This window comes from Typopeltis vanoorti, chromosome 1 (assembly GCF_054136105.1).
Source record: "Typopeltis vanoorti isolate ZY-2024b chromosome 1, IOZ_Tvanoo_1.0, whole genome shotgun sequence".
Taxonomy (NCBI): domain Eukaryota; kingdom Metazoa; phylum Arthropoda; class Arachnida; order Uropygi; family Thelyphonidae; genus Typopeltis; species Typopeltis vanoorti.
In genome coordinates, this window is record NC_143549.1 from 93,437,178 (window position 1) to 93,461,228 (window position 24,051).

The window sequence follows — 24,051 nt, forward strand, 5'->3', positions numbered from 1 at the left end:
ATTCTCACATTCAGTTTTATTTCCCTTTTTATATATGGGTACTATGAGAGCTCTACTCTAATCATCAGGAATTCGTCCCTCTGTCCAGGTTTTCTGAACTATGCAGTGCAGCCACTGTAAGACTCTTATACCACCATACTTCAGCATTTCTGGTCGAATATCATCTACTCCTACTGCCTTTCCACATTTCAAGCCTTTGATGGCTTTTTCTACTTCAAGTATGGATATGTATTCTTGACTGCATGCCTGGTCAGTGTTTTTTATCACTGTGCTGTCATCACTGCTTGTTTCATTTAGCAGTTTTTCAAAGTAATTACTCCATACTTCAAGGATATCTTTTTCTCCTGTTTCACCTTTATCATCTCTAATTCCTTTTACAGCACTCTTTCCTCCATTCCTAAGCTTCTTCAACAACCTCCAGAATATTTTGCCACCTTCTTGATATTTATTTTCTATATTCTTGCCAAAGTCCTCCCATGACTTTTGTTTAGCTAGTTTTACACACTGTTTAGCTTTCTTACATTTGTCTCTGTATTCTGTAAGAGTAAAAGCTGACTTATTTGCCAGGAACTTTTGATATGCTTTCTTCTTTTCCTTCACTGCCTCATTAACTTCCTGTGTCCACCAGGGAGTTCTGATTTTTTTATCCTTGCACACAACCTCACCACATGCCTCTCTGGCAGAATCAATTAAAGTTTCCTTCAGAGTTTGCCACTGAATCTCCAAGGTTTGATTCCTGTTCTCAAACTCTTTCATTTTCTTTTCAATAATATTTCTGTATTTTAGTCTACAGTTCACATCTGAGAGCTGCTCAACTTTTATTCGCTTTAAAACTTTCTTACATGTTATTCTTTTCAATATGAAATTTAATTTTATCCTGCTCAAGACTAAATAGTGATCACTTCCAATTTCAAATCCTCTATACACTCTGGTGTCCTGCACCAGGGAGAAAACATCACTATACAATAACATAGTCAATGAGACTTTTCTTATTCCTAGCCTCTTCTCTCCATGTGAATTTGTGCACATTTTTATGTTGGAACATGGTGTTAGTAATAACCAGTCCATGTCCTGAGCAGAAATCCAACAGATATTTGCCATTATTATTAGCTTTGCTCTTTTCTCCAAATTTTTCCAAAATATTTTTGTATGTCTCACAATAATTTCCTACTCTGCTATTTAGATCCCCAACAAGGACCAACTTTTCCTTTTTCATTGTGTCAGTTGCTTTTTCTAGAGCGTCAAACAATTCCTCCACTTCTACCTTAGTAGAACCTTCTGTGGGACCATAGGCACAAATAAGTCTCATTGTCCAGTTCCCCATTCTCATATTTGCCCACATTACTCTACTTGAGACTGACTGCCATTCAAGAAGATTAGCCTCGTATTTTGTGTTGAATACTATGGCTACTCCTTCTTTTCCTTGATTGTCATTGCCTGAATATAACATTTTGTATTTATTGCTCAGAAAGATCTCACCAGTTTTGGTCTTTTTTGTTTCAGTCACCCCTATTATGTCGATCTGGTACTTATCTAATTCCTCAGCTAGCTCCATTTCTTTGCCATTCAGGCTTCTTACGTTGATAGTACCGATCTTTAACTTTGGTGATGTTGAGTTGGGGTTTGTTTTCAGATTTGTTCCAGTAGCTGACTTTTCGCTGTTCGCCCTGGTTCCCTGGCGAAAACAACGGGGGCCTTGTTTAACCGTGCGACGCCCCAGCCGGCATGAAATTTTGTCATGTTGTACCATCATTTTTTATTTTGGTTTAACCAATAAGAATACAATTTGGTCGGCTAAATCCCAAATTGCCAGCCCATCCTCGTTCGTTCAGTATCAAAGTAGATACCCAACAGGGTGCACCACGAGAAGGTGAGGATTGGACATTAGGTCAGAAGCCCTGGTCGGTTCTCCGCATTCCTTTAAAGGCTATGTGGAGGTCTCCTCTCAGTTATACAGCTTTGACCCTTAAGCACCCCATCTTATTATATACTTAAGCTAAACTTTTCATGTATTGAATAATTATAAAAACGTTTTGTTTGCTGATGTGTGTTTATATCAAGCAAGAAAATAAGAATATAAAGTCTTGTCAAGTATAATATAGTAGTTTTAATATATCAGGTCATCCCAAAAGTAATGTCATTTTTTATACTGCTCTTGTTCAAATGTCTCGGCTTGTCTAATCATGAATTTTTAAAGCTTTATAAGTACAGCTAAGCTGAGGTGGCCTCATTCAAAGGAATTCCATCTTGCAAGATCATATATAAGTTATTATTTACATAACCCCCTTTATTACTATGGAGGTCACTGAGGAGCACATTAGGCACATCATGCTTTACGAGTTCAAAAAAGGCAACAATGCTGCTAATACTGTAAAAAATGTGCAAGAAGTGTATGGCGATAATGTTTTGAATGTGCAAAAGTGACAGTGATGGTTCCAAAAATTTTGACAAGGGGACTTTAGCATGAAAGACTCCTCTCGCTCTGGGTGCCCTGTGACTCTGTTGATAATGATATGCTGGAAGCAAACTATTGCAAGAAATGCCAATGCAACTGTTGAAGATTTAGCAAAAGATCTTAATTCATTATAATCAAACATTCATCAGCATTTGCAAGAACTTGAAATAGTGTCTAAGCTTGGTAAGTGCATTCCTCACGAATTGACGAACAACAATCGTAGAGAACATGTCAACATCTGCACTGCTCTTCATTCTCAAGAGGTTCAATCTCCGTTTTTGCATGTAGTCACCAGTGATGAAAAGTGGATACTTTACAAGAATATTAAAGCAGTGAGTTCATTCAGGGGGAACAGGCTGAACCTCAGCCAAAACAAGACATTCACCCTCAGAATGTTTTGTAGGATATGGCTGGTATTATACACTTTGAACTCTTGGTACAAAATCAAATAATCACAGCTCAAGTATACTGCGAATAACTCGATCAACTAAACGAAAAACAAAGAAAAGAGGTGTTCTCTAATCAATTGAAAGGGTGTTGTTTTTCACCACAATAACACACAGCATCATAGTGCGAGAATCACCTGAACCAAGATTGAGGAACTTGGCTGGGAAAAGCTTCCACATCCTCCATATTCTCCTGATCTTACACCTTCAGAGTACCACTTATTTCGAAGTCTGCAACATTTCATTAATGAAAAACAATACAATCATTAGAGGTAAGGCACTGAAATTAAGCCTATGTGACTACTTTGCCGAGAAAAACCTCCCGATTCTATAAAAATGCCATTATGAAGCTTTCACAACATTGGAAGAGCGTTATTGATTGAAATGGAGAATATATATTTGATTAAATTAGCAAGAGGAAGACTGAGAAGAAGGTGGAGGGATGAACTGGAACAAATTGCAGTAGTGAGATGGATGGGAGAGGCAGAAAATTGAGTGGTCTGGAAAATCGTGGGGAAGACCTTCGTCCAGCAGTGGACAGAACCAAAAGGTTGAAGAAGAAGAAGAAATTACAAGTGATCTATTTTTTATATCCTTTCAAAACTTAATGCTAAAAATAACATTACTTTTGGGATGACATGATAATAACAACATAGTTTTATTGCTGATTTTCATATTCAAATTTGTCAAAAAAAAATTATTTTTTAGAGGACATGTATAAGATTTATTTAATGTGATAGTATCATTTGCATGGAGAATGAACAGAAAATATATTATCTGTATCTGTGATCTTTATGTAAATCAACATGAATATTATAACTTTAAATTTTTCAGGAAATGACAAGATATACTAAAATCTCAATTAAAAAAAACTTTTAATTTTTTAATTTTTTTTAATTGCCGAAATATTGGAAATACCTTCCAATATTTCGGCAATGTTACACTGTCATCTAATGGGAACATAAAACTAAGATAAGTGCATGCAGGCATTAACAACGAGCAAATGAGGCTGAAGAAGGCAACCAGAGTTGGTCCTAGAGTCCTAAAGGTGCCCCTAGTGGGCTAAATTGGGTTGTCTTGGCTGTTGGGCTGATGTTCTAAGGATGCAAGCTTCCCAAATTTGGGGCAGTCTCGTGCACCCAAATTTGTTGAGATTTGGGAAGTTTTTTTAGAGCTGAGGCTGATTCCAGGAACAATCTTTCATATTTATATTTGCTACGGTGTAGTAAAGCGACTTTCTTCCAGCATATTCTGGGGTGGGTATCTAGTGCATGGTCAGCAAGTCCTGAGTGGCTGTATTGGTGAAACTGGATGTAGTCTTTATGTTTGGATATCCTGATATTAGCTGTCCTGCCTGTTTGGCCATAGTAGGACAGTTTACAGCTGCAAGAGAGCTGGTATACTCCAGGGGAAGTGGCTGGTCCTTAGGGGAGTGGATAAGGGATGCCAATTTCTTACGTGGTCTGTAACTGGTAGTCAGGTCATATTTTTTTAGGATTTTTGTGAGCTTTTCACTATATGGAATGGTGATAGATTTAGTGTAATCTCTGTTAAGAAGTGTAGAGGGGGTGGGGGTTAACTGGTTTTAATATTTTCTGGATTTTTTGGGGGGGTGTAGCCATTGGCTAAGATGGTATTAAGGATATGGTTAAGTTCAGTAGTTAGAGCATTGGTTGTCTGAACAGATTAATTTAGCTCTGTTATATAGCGTTTTTATAATCCCATATTGTTGTGCGTGTGTGTGTGGGGGGGAATTGCTGGTGAATGTATCTATCTGTATGGGTTGGTTTTCTGTAAACAGAGAAACCCAGGGATCCATCAGGCTGGGTGTAATCAGAGTGTCTAGAAAAGGAAGACTGTTGTTGTTTTCTCTTTCCAAGGTGAACTGAATTCTGGGGTGTTGATTGTTTAAGTGTGTTAGGAAGTTGTGGAGTGTGTCTAAGCCATGTGGCCAAATAGCAAACACATCATCCACGTAGCATAGCCAGACAGTGGGTTTTGTGGAGCTGAGTTTAAGGCTTTTTCTTCAAAAGTCACCATATAGAAGTTCCAGGGGTGGAGAACCCATGGCTGTACCCTTTATCTGCTTGTAAATTTTCCTTGCCAAACAAGTCGGATATAGCCTGAGTTCATGGTGAACTGAAATAGGGATGAGATATCAGGAGGAAATTTGGCTTGTATGAGATCTAAGGTATCTTTGAGTGGGACATTTGTGAATAAGGAGGAGACATCAAAACTGATCATTATGTCAGTGTGTTGGAGTGAGAGGTTCTCTATACTGGTTTTAATGTGGGCTGAGTTTTTAATGTGTGATGCCAGTATAATGCCTGAGCACTTTGGCTAAAATGTTTGGCTAATTTGTATGTGAGGGAATCAATGCCATTAACAATAGGACATAATGACACATTCTACTTATGGATTTTTGATAGTCCATATATTCGAGGCAGGGGTCTAGAGCTGAAAGGTTTTTAGTCCGCTAGTCACTTCCTCAAGCCAAGAAGCAACCTTCTTAAGGAACCTTTGGAGTGTTCTGATTTGGGAGCTGGTGGGATCATATTCAATGGGGAAGATAGGTAGAACGATCTAACAGTAAAGTTAGATCGTTCTAACAGTAGAGTTGAAAGCTTACCTGTGTAGTCCACTTGGTTGAGAACCACAGTAGAATTCCCTATCCACTTTGGTGATTTCTATTTTGCTGTTGTTCTTCATTTCTAGAGCTTTTAGTTCTTCTTTAGATAAGTTTGTTTTTGGTGGTTTAGCTTTGGTAAGAACTCCGGCTACATCCAGTCTGATATTGTTAGCAACATGGATGGGAAGGTTGTGGATATCACGTCCTACTCGAATCATTATTTCTTCAGATGGTATTGTTTTCGGTGCTACGGTGAAGTTGTGGCCACATGCGAGTGAACATGCTTCAGGGTAATGGAAGAAAGGTTAATTACCATGTCGAATGGTATTTGAGGTTCGGAAGCAGAGTTCTTTTTTAGCCTTTCGAACATTTTAAATGTGCTGACATCGTATTTTAATAAATTCTTTCTCTTAAGCACGAGAAAATCTGAGAGGATTGCCAAAGGTCATCATTCAGTGTAGCAGCAAACTCTTCCTCTAACATACGAATAGCCTCGTTTGTGTCAGCTAGGAGAACACGGGTGGCAGCAATCAGTTCATGTAGTAGTGCAAAGCTAGTGTGGTTATAAATGCAGAGAGCCTTTGGAGACGTGAAACAGTGCTTCAATTTTACACAGTTGGGATCAACTTATTATCCCGGCAGCATTTTAAGAAGGTCAAACGATTCAGTAGTCTTGAAATCTTCAGTTTTAATTTGCTATATTTGCGGCCTTGCGTGCAATAGAATCTCCATGGATGATCGTAATTCTTGTAGATAAACTTATACGTTTTTTACACATAACTTTAAATTTTTCTACAAGAAACATGAATGTAGATAAACAAGAAGTTTATCTACAGGAAGCATGAATAGTACTATGATTAATATCTATTAATATTACTATCTCTGGTCATTTTTCTTATGAAACTTTCATAGTTTCTACATTCGGCTTTGAAATAATGCTAGATTTAATATCTACTTGATTTATATAATTTTGCATCACCAAACTGAAGCCTTTTGGCTCTTTATTTTAGTAAATGAATTACTTTCCTTTATAATCATCCACAGAAATTATAAATAACAGTGGAGATAAGAGTAGACAGATCATATAACAAATGTACTGTTACAGTAAAAAAAAAAGAAAAATCCTAGCTGAAATCCAAAAACCAATGCTATTTAAGCTCTCTATTGCAAACAGTAAAAGCTCCGAACCTTCACAACAGCAAGGTGAATTTCTCAGCAAATAACATCACAATTAGCAGGAAAAAGGAAATGAGGGAAACTGTGGAGGAAAACAAAAAGGAAATCATGGGGAAAATGGAAAAAAAAAAAAAAAAACTATATCCTGATGACAGAACCCAAAAAACTGAAAGGAATCAAACAATTAACACAAAACAACAAATGAAAAAAAGCATGCAAACAATAACGAGAAACATACGCAAAATAACTAGAACATACGCAAAATAACTAGAACATAAAATTATAAAACTGAAAATGGAGAATTTATGTTGCACATTTTCATTTTTATAATTTTTTTCAAAATGTTACATCAGTTTAAATTAATGTCATTATTATCATCGATACTTCCTGATATGTGCCCTCAAGGTTATTATGACAGGACTACATGATTATGTTGACATTATTATTAATATCCTATGAACAATTTTCCTCAAATTACTCTATTACTTATGACAATATTGGACACATCTAACATTCCATGCTTCTAAGGCACTTCTGACTGAATCAATCCACCTAGACCTTGGTCTTTCTCTGGGTCTCTTTCCTGCCATATTGACATCAAATGCTTGTTTGGTTAACCCTTTTCTCACCCCATTCGATTTAAGTGACCATACCACCTTAGATTAGCTCTGCTCACAAATTCTTGAATGCCAACAATGTCAAGTTCCTTTCTAATATCTTCATTTTTAATATGATCCTGCCATTGATTCACTCCCCTAATTTTTTTTCAGAAACCTCATGCCTGTGGTCTGATCAAGTACTGTACTTTATTTCTAACTCAACTCTCAGATCTAACTTAAAACTGGTTTTAACACTGTCTTGTATACTGCCATTTTGATGTTTTTGCTAATTTCTCTGTTATTTAGCTGGAAATCCACCATACCAGCTTTGCTTATTCTGTTGTCTATTTCCAGATTTAACATGCATAAATTATCATCCATTATTGCCTGAATAGATGAAATATTTAACATGTTGTATAAAATCTCCATTCAGTATACAGCTGAAGTTTTCTATGTTCCTGCCTAATTTTATAGTTTTGGTTTCTTTATTGCTGATTTTCATGTCAAATTTGTTATAGCTGTTATTCAATTTAGTTCGAGAATCCTGAAAACTTGTACTACATGTGTATAGCAGTAGAACATCATGTGCATAAAGCAAAGAACTAAGTTTGCTATGTGCAATTCTGATTTCAGGCCTAATGCCACTTTCTTTCATAATGTGATCCACATAAATGATGAATAAGAGTGGAGATAACATGCATCCTTGTCTTACCCCTGATTTTACATAAAAGTATCTTCCTGTATTTCCTTCAATTTTAACTGCTGACTGACAATTTAAATATAGACTATGTATAAGTTTTAAAAGAGATATACCGTGAGTAGATATATAGATACAAAATTAATAACAGAAAACTCATGTACAAAGATTATTTAATAGCATAATTTTCGCCTGCGTGTCACAGGCATCTTCAGTACATATTAAGCTCAAATTAAACAATAACTGACAATTCCAAAAAGCGCCACCTAAGTAGCTGGTGTAAGATAACTAAAAAGGCCAATAAATTTCCTAACAAAAAAAAAAAAAAAAATAAAATAATAAAAAAAATCTATACAATAAAAAGTTAGGAAAGATTAGCTGATTTAAGTACTATCTCCCATAAAGGGGATAGATCAGGGGTCGCCAAACTTCTTTCACCATCGACCCCTTCAAAAGTTTCTTGACTTTTTATCGACCCCCCTCTGTTTTACTATAACGTAATTATAACAGAATAAGCAAAAAAGACGCTTGTTGGTAAATACGTCATTTTGGCCTACTTCGTTGGCCTCCGTAACTATTTTCATGACCTTGCTCCATCTTATAGGTCCTATTCATGTCACTGTTCCCACGATTCAGTCTTAATTGCATTGTCATTCAGGATGAAGATAATTCAAGTTAACCAAATTAAATATTATCCATACAATGATGTCTTATATTTTTCTATCGACCCCTGGGGGTCGATATCGACCACTTTGGAGACCACTGGGATAAACGTAAGCCGTCTGATCTGTTCAAGTTAGGAGAATAAAGTAAAGTTTCGCATATTTCTTTATAAAGGCGTTCCATGAGGAACCGACTTTTGTGAAGGGCTTTTCTTTTTCCAATGAACTCTATGTCTAGTGAAGATGGCATGTTCTGCCAAACTTTTCAGGTTTAAAGTATTCAATATAAGATTGGTGTTCTTCTAGCTGAATAGAGGCAGATCTTCCCGTTTGTCCGAAATAAGATAATCCACAAGAGCACGGAATCTGGTAGACACCTGGATAAGTAAGATATGTGGAAGCTTGTCCTTAGGAGAAGTGAGAAAGGTGGAGATTTTTCTAAACGGTCGAAAGGCAACAAAACACTATTAAAACACTGGTTTGGGCCCACTCCATTTGTTCTTCAGATGATCTTTTACAGAAAGAACTGCAATATATAACTTTGTCCTTTCTATCTAATGCTTATAAGAATTGCTTCATTAAAAGCGCTTTGAGTAGTTTTAATATGTCTTCCTCTTCAAATACAGAAGAAATAACATGCATTCCTATCCCTTATGTACAAGGCATTAGTGAACGTATAGCAAAAGTTTTAAAACCACTGAATATTTTTGATGCCTTTCGACCGTTTAGAAAAATCTCCATCTTTCTCACTATTCCTTGCCTCTTCTCTCCATGTCAATTTGTGCACATTTTTATGTTGGAACATGGTGTTAGTAATAACCAGTCCATGTCCTGAGCAGAAATCCAACAGATATTTGCCATTATTATTAGCTTTGCTCTTTTCTCCAAATTTTCCCAAAATATTTTTGTATGTCTCACAATCATTTCCTACTCTGCTATTTAGATCCCCAACAAGGACCAACTTTTCCTTTTTCATTGTGTCAGTTGCTTTTTCTAAAGCCTCAAAAAATTTGCCCACTTCTACCTTAGTAGAACCTTCTGTGGGACCATAGGCACAAATAAGTCTCATTGTCCAGTTCCCCATTCTCATATTTGCCCACATTACTCTACTTGAGACTGACTGCCATTCAAGAAGATTAGCCTCGTATTTTGTGTTGAATACTATGGCTACTCCTTCTTTTCCTTGATTGTCATTGTCTGAATATAACATTTTGTATTTATTGCTCAGAAAGATCTCACCAGTTTTTGTCTTTTTTGTTTCAGTCACCCCTATTATGCCGATTTGGTACTTATCTAATTCCTCAGCTAGCTCTATTTCTTTGCCATTCAGGCTTCTTATGTTGATAGTACCGATCTTTAACTCTGGTGATGTTGAGTTGGGGTTTGTTTTCAGATTTGTTCCAGTAGCTGACTTTTCGCTGTTCGCCCTGGTTCCCTGGCGAAAACAACCGGGGCCTTGTTTAACCAGGCGACGCCCCAGCCGGCATGAAATTTTGTCATGTCGTACCATCATTTTTTTATTTTGGTTTAAAACAATAAGAATACAATTTGGTCTACTAAATCCCAAATTGCCAGCCAATCCTTGTTCGTTCAGTATCCAAGTAGATACCCAAAAGGGTGCACCACGAGAAGGTGAGGATTGGACATTAGGTCAGAAGAGATGGTCAGTTCTCTGCATTCCTTTAAAGGCTATGTGGAGGTCTCCTCTCAGTTATACAGCTTTGACCCTTAAGCACTCCTTGTTCCCTGACAAAAACAGAGGTTTAACAATGCAATGCCCCAGCTGGAATGAAATCTCATCATGTTCTACCATCATGTGCATATGTTGTTCTAGCCAATAGGGAGCACAACTGGTTATTTAGCTTTGACCCTTAAGCTACCTTAAATTATGAAGATTTAGATTTCAGGTAAATGAAATGTCACTTACCTGAAATCCTCCTAATTAAATATGTACAGTTCATATCATTAAAATCAAAAATTCTAGATCAGAATGGTTTTTGACCTTATACATCATTCAAACACAAAAACTTCATAACTCTTTTAAACTTTGAATTAAAGAAATGCTACATATATTAGTATTTTATAGTCTTTCATGAAGATAGACAAGGCAGAAAGGAAGGAAGAGTACTGCTGATGATAGCAGAGAAGTCGTACTATCTAGGGAGGAGATGCAAGGAGCAATTAATGACAGTGCTTTTGAAGCAGTATGGTGTGAAGTGGAGATGGAGAGAATGACATGTTTAGTGGAAGGGAGTAAGAAGGAAATGTTTAGGCAAATTAGTCTAGCTAATAAGAAAAGGGTGATCATTATGGGCTATTTTAATTAAGGTAATACAGACCAGAATGAAGAGACAGCATCTGGAACCAAAGAGAATAAAATTTCTTAAGTTTTTGAGGAACAACTATCTTAGGTGGTACTTAACAGAGAATCGAAGGTCTTGGATTTAATTATCTCATCACACTTCTAAATGAAGTATCAAATCTTCCTGCAGTTTGTGAAAGTGACCATGAAGTGATCACTTTCTTCACTTGGGTGGTGACCAGTCATATAAGGACCTTTGTCAGAAAGGGTTACATGGTGGGTGATTATGACAACTCAGGCGGTGGCTTCCAGCGATATCATGGAATGAGGAATTGGATGGGAAGGAAATTATTGCTGCTTGGTCACTACCCAGGAACTATCTGGTAGAGGCAATGACCCTTAGTGTATTCCAAAGGACAGGAAATTAAATAAAGTAGGTGTAAAATTGATGATTGAAGGATAAAACGGAGATCAATCTTTTTTCCTTAAATGCACTATAATGAATCATGCATTATAACAAAGCATTTCTCTGGTTCATATTTGCCATAGCAAGCATCTGCTGCATAACTAATGTTCCCTCTAAGTTGTATTCATGCATGGTTGTGCAGTGTCATTGTGCACACACACACCCCCACAAGACTTTAGTCTCCTGCTCACTGTCAAAATGATGCACTAACAAAGTATTTTTTTCAAAAAGATGAACAAACTGACAGGAACCAACAGCAGCTCATGATAAGTTATTTTTTAACCTTCTGTTGATTTGTTTACATATATTTTGTGTATAGTTATATTTTAAGTCGAATAAAAACGTATCTTAATTTTTTTTAAATGATTTTGGGAGCTTATAAATATAAAGTATATTATGCACTTTTTTCAAAAAACACTGTCTGCCTCACAGACTAAGGTTGCCCAGGCAAACCCAACTGATGCTCAGAAAGACATGACATACATTTGGTTTCCTGGCTTAGATTAATGTGTATAACTCTGAATAACATCTGATATGATATCAAACTACCTTTCTGTACATTGTTCAGTTAGAACTGCTAAATTCAATATTTATCTGAAGAGTTAAGTATTGTTCTGCATAATTTTTCATTTATAGTTTTTAACCATAGGTACCTCATCATGCCTTTTCAAGATCAATAAATTTTATAATAGCAAATGATGTTATATTCCAACTATTTTAATTGCCTTAAAGTAAAAATATATTTTAGTGAAAGTCCGGCTGGCTCAAGTGAAAAAAAAATTAATTCTGCCATTCCCTCAAGTAAATAAAAGAACATCATGAGATTTTTTTCTTGCTGTACTAATTTAAATGAAAATAAATGAAAAGATGAAATATTTTGCAGACAGGAAAATTTTGAAATGTAAATGTGGCACTGAACTGGATAGCAATGGGCTTCAAGTTTAAATCCTACTGTGATATAATTGTGCATTTTTAGGTGGTAAATGCCTTTCATTGCCTTGAGATTTTGCTTACTAGAAGTCTGTGTCCATATATTACACCTTACTGTAAGTAACAAAATATTCTGTATACATAGCATCAATAGGACAGGCTTTCTGCATACTGAGAGTATGTGAAATATGCAACATATATGTTTCACAGGTTTATATAACATTTCAAATTTCTGTTCTTTGATCTTAAGCACATTATAACAATAAATTTAATGCAAAACACACTGAGGGAAGGGGGAAAAAAGTTTTGTAAAGTTTATTACAAAACAGCTAATATTTCTCTAGTATTCCAGTAGCAGGTACTAAAGGCCAACAATTAACATAATAATTTGAATCATGTTTAAAATGATAGTGACATCCCTTTGCTAAATAATAACAACAAAAGGAGATTATGTTAAATGTTTGTTTTTCAACAACTACTTTTCAACTGTGAGAGAGTGATAAGGAATCAACTTTGAGATTTAGATGTAGAAAATCACATAACTCTTTGAATAAGCTTGCAAACTGAGAACTATAATGAAGTGTTATGCCATTTAATACAAAGCTCTATATTAATGCCATGGTCATCTAATCCAGACATGCCATAACTGAAAATGGACGTAATTCATATGTTCTTCGTGTCTAATCTCAAATGAATGCTGAACTCCAAGTTTGACTGTAGTGGTTGAGCCCACATGAATAAGGAATGTGGTATCAAAAGGATTTTTTCTATAATTTAGTCATTTAGTAAGCAACCATAAAAACATTTGCCAGGTATCAAATAAATAAACAGTTAACAAATAATCAAATCAAACATTTCTAAAACAGAACATATCCTGTCTCAATTCTCAAACACTGTGAACACTCATTTGTACTATAAGAACATACTAACTACTAGATAAACTACACAGTATTAATATTAGTCTAAAGAAAAGTTACTATAGCAAAAAATCCACTATAACAAATTATTAATTTTTTACTCACCGCACTCCCACCAATCTTATACATGAATCTATTAGTGATGTGTGGTTGGGAAAAAAAAAAAAAATCACTAGAATGAAAATATTAGTGATGTGTGGTTGGGAAAAAAAAGCATATACTGATGCTTTTGAAAAGCTAGGAGGTTGTAGATGAATATATTGTGAAGAAAGCTGTCCCAGAATAAAAGCAGATGGAATGAAGGAAGATTGTTGGTGTTTAAAATTACAACCAAAGCAACTAAAGATTTTGTCTGTAAATTGAACATATTGTGAGGAAAGCTGTTCCAGAGAATAAAAGCATATGAATGAAAGAAGAAGAGGATTGTTGGTGTTTAAAATTACAACCAAAGCAACTAAAGATTTTGTCTGTAAATTGCACTACTCCCCTTCCCTGTTTTGTGAGGGGTGAAAAGCATATTGGACCATGCAAGAATATTTGAGCAGCCACCACTCATGTTTTAACAAGATTAATGGAAAAGAGAGGCATGACAGACGCCAGTTCAAAGGAACAGGATCTATGGAAATACTTGTCCAAAAAACAGACAATCTACCAGCCTGGATGGTTCACTGGTTAATGTACCTACTTTCTAACTAACAAATCATAGGTTTGTATCCAGAGGTGAATTTCATATCCCAGTGTAAGGCCACCCCCATTTAGTGGAAGCCTTGAAATGTTCATTTGGTCTCAAGGGTTTCTCCAGACAACGTAAAAAAATCATTAACCCACCCACAGAGTACTGATGTATTACGAGGCATGGCTATTAAATAATGAGATTAGTTGCAAAAATTGGTTTATTATTACAATTGTACAACTGAATTGTTATCTATTTGTACACCACTGAATACAAATTTTCCATTGTTAGAAGCAGTGCTGCAAGTCATCAGGTGTTATCTGCTTCAGTAGCACTGCCGTTTTCTCCTTTACCTCAAATTTGCACTGACATCATGGAATGGCTGACAGCGAAGCCGGACTTTCAGGAGAAGATCATCACATGTGATGACACATGGATTTTCCAGTACAATCCAGAAATAAAGAGACAATCGATGCACTGAAAACTCCCACGTCACTGAGAATGAAAAAAGCAAGAATGAGTCAAAACTGAAGGCAATGCTGATCGTTTTTATTATATTTTTTTATATCAATGGCATGGTAATGGTTGAATGAGTACCAGAGGGTCAGACAGTTAATCAACATTATTACCTTGAGGTTCTGGCCAAGCTGAAAGAACGAGTGAGGAAGAAGAAGAAGAGACCTGATCTATGGAAGAACAATGCTTGAATTCTCCATTAGGACAATGCCCCAGCCCACTGTCTGAAAGCAGTATCAGGCCGATAAGAAGATCTCAGTGTTGGACCAGCCACCTTACTTGCTGCAGACTTAGCTCCATGCGACTTTTATCTCTTTCCAAAGTTGAAATCCACATTGAAGGGCACCCATTTTCAGTCAGTCGATGAGGTAAAGGAGAAAACGACAGCGCTACTGAAGCAGATAACACCTGATGACTTGCAGCGCTGCTTCCAACAATGGAAAATTAATATGCAACGGTGTATAGAAAGAGGAGGGGAAGTATGTTTAGGGAGATAACAATTAATTGTACAATTGTAATAATAAGCCACACTTTTGCAATCAGTCACGTTATTTAATAGCCACACTAGTTTCCAACCTTTCATGCATGAAATACGTGACAAACATTAGTCTCCTATTTCAATAGCATCAAATATACTCATTTCTTTTAGTTTGCAAGTCCACATGCAGTTGATCTCAAAAAAAAAAAGGACAAGTAAGCTATCTAATTACTGGTCCACTGCTATCAACTCAGTCCTTCCTAAAAGAAGTGTCCTAAAAACCAATTAGCAGCCCATTTCTGCACTACACAGATGCTTCTACTTATCAATCATCAGTATGCATTCTGCTGTAGGTGTTTTCAAAGGACATCTTACTTCCTTGCATATATCACTCAGCTTTGGCCAAATGTCATGAAGAGGTTTAGAAAAACCTCTTCATGTGAATTGGCTTTCTGATGATGGAATACCTCTACTTTAAATCTCTGTTCATTCTTTTTTGAATAGTTACAATCACTACAAACTTTATGATGCCAAATTATCAGAAGGCAGACCACATAAGATTCGATTTTAGTCAATGGCCAACCTTTTATTTATTTGGCTGCCAGTTTAGTCAATCTTTGGTGTAGGTAAGAATTTTAACTTCCAGCTTATTTTTTTTTTTTTTTTTTACCTTGCAGCTCAGAAAAATCAACTATAGAACATATGCCACATTGCCATACAATAATATACCAGTTAGGATTAGGAATATGAGCTGGAAGAAGTTGCATGCTTCTTTAATTTATCATGCTAGCTTGAGATCGTGCTAATGTTCTAGCAATGATGAGGATGGACACAAACTGACTGCCATATAATTTCATAAAAAGTTAAGGCTAAAGAGTACTACATATTTCTATCAGGCAATGAAAAAGCATAGGTTGGATTTATTTTTATTTATTGTATTTTTTACCTGGACTGAAGAGAATAATTATGTTTGAAATTAAATATGGAAATAATCACTAAATTAACAGTAGCACAAGGTTGCAAAGCAAATAATACTTAAAAAGATATTCCATTCTATTCTTGTTTTTATCCTTTATCTAAGAATATGTAAAGTAACTTCATGACTTGTACGTGGAAGCAGATGACTTCACATCAAGTTTCTCATTTAGCACCCAATGATAAGATCTCCAAAAAAGAATGAAACCATTCTGAGTAGTGATCCTTCCCATAATGAATTGCACATCTGAAAGAAAATGTGCAACACATTATGGGAGACTAGAACGATCTGATTTGCCATCTGTCCCCATGCAATAAGGAGTAGTTACAAAGTTACTTCATGTGTTCATGCCTGGGTAAAAGGTAAAAACAAGGACAAAATCTCTTGTTAAGTATAATTTAATGTAGATTAACAAATACACTAATAAGAACATTTCTAATATTCATATAAAAATTTAATTTAGTTATTTGTAAACAAAAAGATACCAGTCATAACAAATATTAAAAAGAAAACTAGAACTGTTAAATAGCTTACTACAAATATAACAGAAATCATGTCTTTGGTTTTCTGCAGCATGAATTCATACAGCAGGAGTGATAAAGGACTCTGAAAAACAAAAATCACTCATATTTAATACTTTTGCAAAAAAAAAAAAAGTAACAACTTCTGTCAAAAAAAAAAAAAAAAAATCGACTATTCAAACACATGGCATTAAAAAAAGGTGGCAAAAATACTTAAAAGAAATAAATATAGTGTGTGTGTATATATATATATATATAGGGATTGAGCAAAATAGTGGAAACACTAAGATATTTAGGAAAAGAATTTGTTTGTATTATTTCGCTGAAGGAAAAAAAAAAAAAAAACTTGTGGTGGCAGCACCGAATGGTCTTGTTTCCACTCTAGTTCTTATGCAATGCATTAGTAATTATACCCAGGGCTGTACTTTTCCCAAGGTGGGCAGGACTTGTGGTGCTCTAGGGGCCTCCTTAGAGCACTTCAGCATTTGTTTGGGGCCCCTTAAATTGCCTTACTTTTTTGTGACAATAATATCATGCCTAAGTTTTTTTTATAATTTAAGCATTTTTATTCTAGAACTAAATGTATTTATTGCAAGGTATCTTTTGTGTAACAGGGTACAATCCACAAGGGTCACTATTAATTAAGTTGATTCTTTTTCTTGATTTACATTACATCTTATTACACTCCACAGATGCCAACCTATGGTCTTTTTTAGACAATGTGATCAATCTTACTAGAAACAATGTTTTTTTAACCCTGCAAAAAAAGAGACAAATTAACAAGTTTAACCTCTTTACAACAAAAAAATTTGTTTTGACTGTCACCTTATCTGATGAAATGATGTTAAGTTTATTTTTTGTTTGAATGAGATGACAGATGAAAGTAAATAATGTAAATCAGCAGTACCATATTTTCAGATGATGAAAATGTCAGCTATATAATTCCACCAAATGGAAGGTTTATGGTTTCTTGATGTAAGAAAATGATTTTTCAAAATTTTCCATAAATAAGTAGGCACATGGAGGAGACATAACTTGATAAAAATGGAAAGAAAGGTTTTAACTTTGCAATCATGCCTGAACACGTTTCTAACATCGATTTTATTTGTAACATAGAAAAGGTCCTTTACTTTCACAATCTGTTGCATATGACATTAGACTGAAGTTGTTCTTTCTTCATCTCATCCTCCAAAAAATAACATCACTATCTCAGAATAAAGAGTTTTATATCTTACACATTCAGTATAAGGATTAGGATCCTTCAGAATGTATAAGAAAGACTATTTATTGTTTAGGATGATTTAATGTGTAAGGATGTCTAATGTAGAAAAGTGCAAATTCTTATATAATTTCTGTAATCTTATACAGAAGTTATATAAGAAATAATAAGGATCAAACAAGAGGGAAGGGGGGGGGGTGACTAGCATGGTAAGGAAGGTAAAATCAGATTATGAGAAGAGGTTAGACAAACAGTCAAAAGAAAATCCCAAAGATTTTTTTTCCTTATGTGGTAAGTAGAAAGAAGAATGAATATGGAAGAATAACTTTAATGAGTGCAGATGGTAGAGAGGTAAGGGAGGCATACAAAATTGTTGAGTTCATCATCATCAAATTCCTGACATGTACCCTCAAGGGGATGTACAGGATATGCTAGTACAACATAAAAAATTTACATCATTACAGTAAACCCTCGATTTAACGGACAATATTTCCGGTCCATATGTCACGTGAAAATTAACACCCTGTTAATTTTAAAATGCTTTTAACCAAGATTTGCTTATAATTAAATTCACAGGTTATTTTTTGTTATTAATTTTCTGTTATTTTTAACAAATTCTGGCGAATAGGCAATCATATGTTGGGAAAACACTAATAATTTAGCCGGCATAAATGAGTCACCACTCATAAAACATGTTCGGCGAATGATTAGCACATGATCACACCAATCGCCCTGTAATTTGTTCTTTTGTCGCATAGTGTGACTTTCTGCAGCAGTTTTAATGCATGCCAGTCAATGTTCTGACAAGCACTAAGCCATGCCCAGTAGTGTGCATTTGTTTACTCACGGTGAATAGTTTATGTACATGTAAATCTACTTTATTATATAACGGACACCACCTCGCCAAATTAGTCTGTTATATCGAGGTTTTACTGTACTAACTTCCTATCTACAATTTTCCTCCAAATCAGCCTGTTACCTGTCAAGACTCCAACATTATCAGATCTTATATTTCTTTTCTACTAAGGCATTTTTTACTTTATCAATCCACCTATATCTTGGTCTTCCTCTGGGTCTGTTTCCTGACAACCTAGCAGAGAACGCTTATTTTGCTAATCTTTCCTCTCCCATTCTGTTTCAGTGAATATACCACCTGCGATTAGTTCTGCTAATGCATTCCTGGATGCTGACAATGTCAAGTTCTTTCCTTATATCCTCATTTTTAATATGATATTGCCATTGATGCCATCTGTTCATGCACCAAATCTTCCTCAGGAATCTCATATCTGCAGCCTCTATCTCATATCTTGGTCAGAAGTGTTTTACTTCTGACCAAACTCTCAGATCCAGAAGTTAAAATTGTTTGAACAGTTCTTGTATACAGCTAATTTAGTGTTTTGAGTAATTTCTTTCTTATTCCATATAAATGTATTCAGCTGACTTCCTACTATACCAACTTTGTTGAATCTGTTGTCTATTTAAATAGTTACGAGAGTGGCCTGAAAAGTTCTCGGCCTAACAATGAAAAAACGGATTTATAATTACGAGGACGGTATAATGACGCTGGAGCATCACTGGAATAAATGTATTAGTCTTAAGGGAGATTTTTCAACATAATTTCCCTTAAGAGTAATACATTTATTCCAGTGATGCTCCAGCACCATTATACCATCCTTGTAGTGGTTCTTAGTAAAATCTGCAAAAATACCCCCTCTACAGCTGCAATCATCTCTTGATTCGAAGAAAAACACTGACCAGCGAGGAAGAGTTTTAGTTTTGGGAAGAGACAGAAGTCAAAGGATGCCAAATCCTCTCAGGCAGGGCCGAGCCGTTGTGTAGATTGTGTGCCACCATTTCACCACGGGAAATAATAAAAAAAATATATAAATTTTCTTATTCTTGAATAATATCGTTTGAAGTGAAACGTTATCAATATTACCACGGATTTTATTTCACAGAATAAGCATCGACTCAGTGAAAATTTTATAAATATTCTCGATTGTTTACTATATTTTTAGTGGAAATTGTTAGTTTAAGACAGACCATGAATTCATTCTTACGCTGTGCTTTGCCAGTACCGTCGACAGGATGTAGCATAGAGGCAGCCTGCCTCATGGCGCTGCTTAACAAGGGCGCTCGTTCAGCCGTATTACGGAAACAAGATATTTTACAAAAATACAGCATTTAGTTTACCAAATAAAAAAGGCGCAATTTCCTATCGACAGTTTAATATGTGCTTATCGTTTAATATGTGCTTATCATATTTTATTAATAAAAAAATTATAGTCATACATACTAAAACTAAACATTTTAGAACCCACTTATTAGATACGTAAGGAAACAACCCATAAAGTATCATACAATGTGAATTTCATAAACTTTTATAGTCTATATATATATATATATATAAAAAATTATATTATGCATGAATTCTCAAATTGCGAGTCTCTATTGCCCTGAATTTCACATTTGAGCGATAATTCGCTCCTTGAAGTAAATAATATCCAACAGCCAATATACTGCAGAAACACGAAAACCAATTAGTTTGATCATGTCACTGGATAAGCTTTACAGACATCATTTGCAGACTGCGTAATATATTTCTCAACAAATAGTGCAATTATAGACAACTGGGAATATAAACACTAACTAATGAATGACATCTTCCCTCCAACAGAAACTGCTATATATAGCAGGTGCAACATATGGTTTTGCTTGACACTACCCCCCCCCCCCAGTCATGAACGTGTTAAAACTAAGAAATATATAGTGAATGCATTTCAGATATTATGGAAATCGGTTTAAGAGAATTAACATTTCAATTCAATTATCAGCTTGTTTTGTTTGGGTAGCTCGATCTTTTGTTAATACCGCACCAATCATATGCACTTCTTAATAGTGGCTTTTTCTCTATTATACTGGCCTACAATCACGCACATCTGTCGCTTCTCATTAGTAATTTGTCGAGGATTGTTCATTACGTATCTCAAGTCTTAAATTACTGGTAATTTTTGCTTGATATAATGGGATATAATGGGAATGACTCTATTTGGGTAGATAACTGATTGCACACAAGGAAACCACTCTTGAGGACAGAAGTAGTAGTGATGGAGAATAGAAGCTTCTTGGCAAGTCATACCCATTTTCAGTTTTTTTTTCTGAAAACTTTAGTTTCCGAAAATCCCCACATATATCTCGCAGCATGATTTTTTAGCTTTAATTTTGGGAAAAAAAGTGAGTTATAGTTTTAGTTTTCAAATTGTTAAGTATGGATCATTGGTTAAAGACTGGATTTATAAAATGCACAAAAGAGAACAATATAGCAGATATAGAAATTAGCAATTTCACTTGTCCCATTGCTGATAAATTATTTATATTAAGTAAAAATGTATGGTATCTTTATAAATTTTGTTCTATTAAAAATAAATCTTTTTTTTTGTTTAAATATACATATAAATTGAAATAAAACAGACATTTCCAATGAAATATATTTTTATTTATTTATTATTATAAGGGTATTTTGAAAAGGTACTTGGTAATAATGAAAATTAAAGAAGGGGTATAGAGATATCTGAAGTTTCAGAAACACTGATCTATCCAAAAATATTTAGTCTGAAACATAGGTGTACATTACAATGTTCGTTTTCATAAATTCTGCTTCGAATTTGGATAGATGAAATAGCGTCTATCCAAATACGCACTTCTTACATTTTTTTCGGAGTCATTTCAATTTTGAATGTGAAGCATATTCAGTGTATTGTGTATTCTGTGTTTAAGTGACTTTAGACAATTTGACATTGATTTTAATAGTGTTATTTTTAGATTTTTGATAGACAAATAAAATTTTAAAGATAATAGTTTATAAATTATAAACATATTAATCAGCTGAGGGACCATAGCTAAAAATCAGGTATATATGTGGGATAGACTATCTCGGCGCGTCAGGCTGACGAGGCTTGAATTAAATTAATAAACAGGTCATTTATGAGCTATCAAACCCTTTAGATGATCTTTGCTGACACACACTGCAATTGGCCCTTTGATAGTTTTTTTTGGTGTATTTTTGCATCATTTCATTTTGTGCGTTAGAGTAACAATGTTACTGTGCAGTTGCCTTTTGTTTTATAAAATATATTTATTTTTGTTTAGTAAATTTTTTGTGAATTTGGATTATTATTCACATAAAGTAAGTACGTCTATTATATTTTTGCTAAGTTTGAAAATCAGTTAAATTGTTTCATTTTAGTTAATTATCTTATTTTGAAAACAAAAGATTTTTATGTTATGTTGGGCAGATGTCTAGAAAATAAATAATTTTCAATAAGAGATTTATTTATATATTTGTTCTTGTTCTGATTGGAAGACATTGGGGTTGGGGTCCTTTTACTAATTTCTTTAATAAATAATTTTAATATTCTAGATATTTCTTAATTATTAAACAATTACCAGAATGTAAAAAATATTAAATAAATATCACTGAGAAATCAATCAGTGGCTAACATCTCTACATGTTAATTTTCAAAAAATACCTAAAATGTAAGCATAATTATTATTCAAAACATCTGAAAAATCAAATTCTGTAATAAAAAAAAAAAAGTTGGCTTGGGCCATTCATCTTAAAAATAATAGTCGGTTAAGGGGTTAAAAAATAAGCTTAAGGGAAAATTTCAGAAATTATTATTTATTTTGGCAGACAACTTTTAACACTCTTCTCATTTTAAAGTCTAACCAAACGTGTTAACCCCTAGATGTCGGGAAAAAAGCCAAAGAAGTTATCTGGTGCACAAAACAGGAAAAGACAATTGCAACGAGTACAACTGGAACATAAATTGGCTGGATCGCTGAATAAATTTTTAACTTCAGGACCACATAAAAAATGAAGAACAGAAAGTTCTGACGAAGCAAGTACTCCGTGTAGCTCTACTACAGAAAAAGAGAGGACACAAGATAACTACGAAGAAACAAATGTTAGATGCGAAAATGAAACTGGCTTGACTGGACTGTTTACAGAAGTTGCAGCACAAGAAATATTGGATTCCAATTCAGAGAAACAAGAAACTTCAAATTTTACTTTAAATTTTAATGTTAATGATCCAGGTACTTGGCTGAATCATATAACTACCAAAGTTAGAGATTGTTTAGTTGAGCATTGCCTGCGTCAAGTAGTTAATAAAGAATTTCCCAAAGATGAATCTGGCCGCAAGTTTTCCGATTCATACTATTAATCGAACTTTAGCAAATGGAAAAAAACTTTTACGAAGTTATTTAGTTTACTCAGAATCACGAAATTTGGTTTTCTGTTATTATTGCAAAATATCTGGTAGTCAAAATTCCTAACTTACTAACGAATACAGTTGTAACGATTGGTAACGTTTGAGTCACATACTAAAAATACACGAGACAAGTTCCGCGCACATTAAAAACCGTTCAAAATACAGCGAACTTAAAATGTCGTTGATTAAGAAATGCATTATTGATTGCACACAACAAAGATTATACGAAACTGAGAAAAAATATTGGCAATCTGCTATAGAACAGTTAATCTACATAATACAATATTTATCAAGACAGTGTATAAATTTTAGAGGTTCTTCACAAAAACCTTTTTAAAATGATAACGGCAATTTTTTAAAATTAGTAGAAACTGTCGCTAAACTTGATTCGATAATGGCAGAACACTTGAATTGCATCCAAACATCACAAAAAAGGAACATTGTTCATTATTTAGGTGATAAAATACAAAATGAAATCATCCGTATAATTTCTGAAGCTATAAAATAAAAAAATTTTAGAAATGGTTAAAGAGGTGAAATATTATTCATTAATTCTTGACACTACTCCGGATATGAGCCACACAGAACAATTATCTATTGTTATTAGATCTGTTAATCAAAATAAAGATACAAATATAGCAGAAATTCATGAACATTATTTGGGTTTTCAATCTGTGGAAGATACAACTGGGCAAGGACTATTTCAATTTATAAAAAATTATTTAAAATTATTGAATATTAACATGTCAGATTTACACGGCCAAGCTTATGATAATGGTTCAAATATGTGCGGCAAACATAACAGACTGCAGAAAAAATCCTTGAAATAAATTCAAAGGCTTTTTTTTATTCCGTGTGCTGCTCATTCATTAAATTTCATAGTTAATGATGCAACTAAGATATCCTGTGAAACTGTAAATTTTTTTGGGTTAATACAGGAATTATATAATGATTTTTCAATATCTGTGAAGCGTTGGGCTATATTAAAAAAACATTCATGTTTTAAATTTGAAACCACTTTCTGCTACTAGGTGGGAAAGCAGAGTAGAAACAATATAGCCACTTAAAAATAACATCAAGGAAATTTACCAGGTTCTTTTTGATATTACAGAAGAT

General features: G+C 34.4%; 1 protein-coding gene across 4 annotated transcripts in view; it reads right to left on the bottom strand.

Moving 5' to 3' along the window:
* PIG-U (phosphatidylinositol glycan anchor biosynthesis class U) overlaps positions 1 to 24,051 on the bottom strand; it is a 276,485-nt gene that overhangs the window by 222,773 nt on the left and 29,661 nt on the right. For all 4 annotated transcript variants that reach the window (XR_016548865.1, XR_016548864.1, XM_090398373.1 and 1 more), the window contains one exon: positions 16,457 to 16,528. Coding sequence is in view for 2 of the 4 variants with exons in the window: in XM_090398373.1 (XP_090254499.1) it covers positions 16,457 to 16,528 (72 nt within the window). In the remaining 2 variants the exon portion in view is untranslated. The remainder of the gene's footprint in view (positions 1 to 16,456; positions 16,529 to 24,051) is intronic.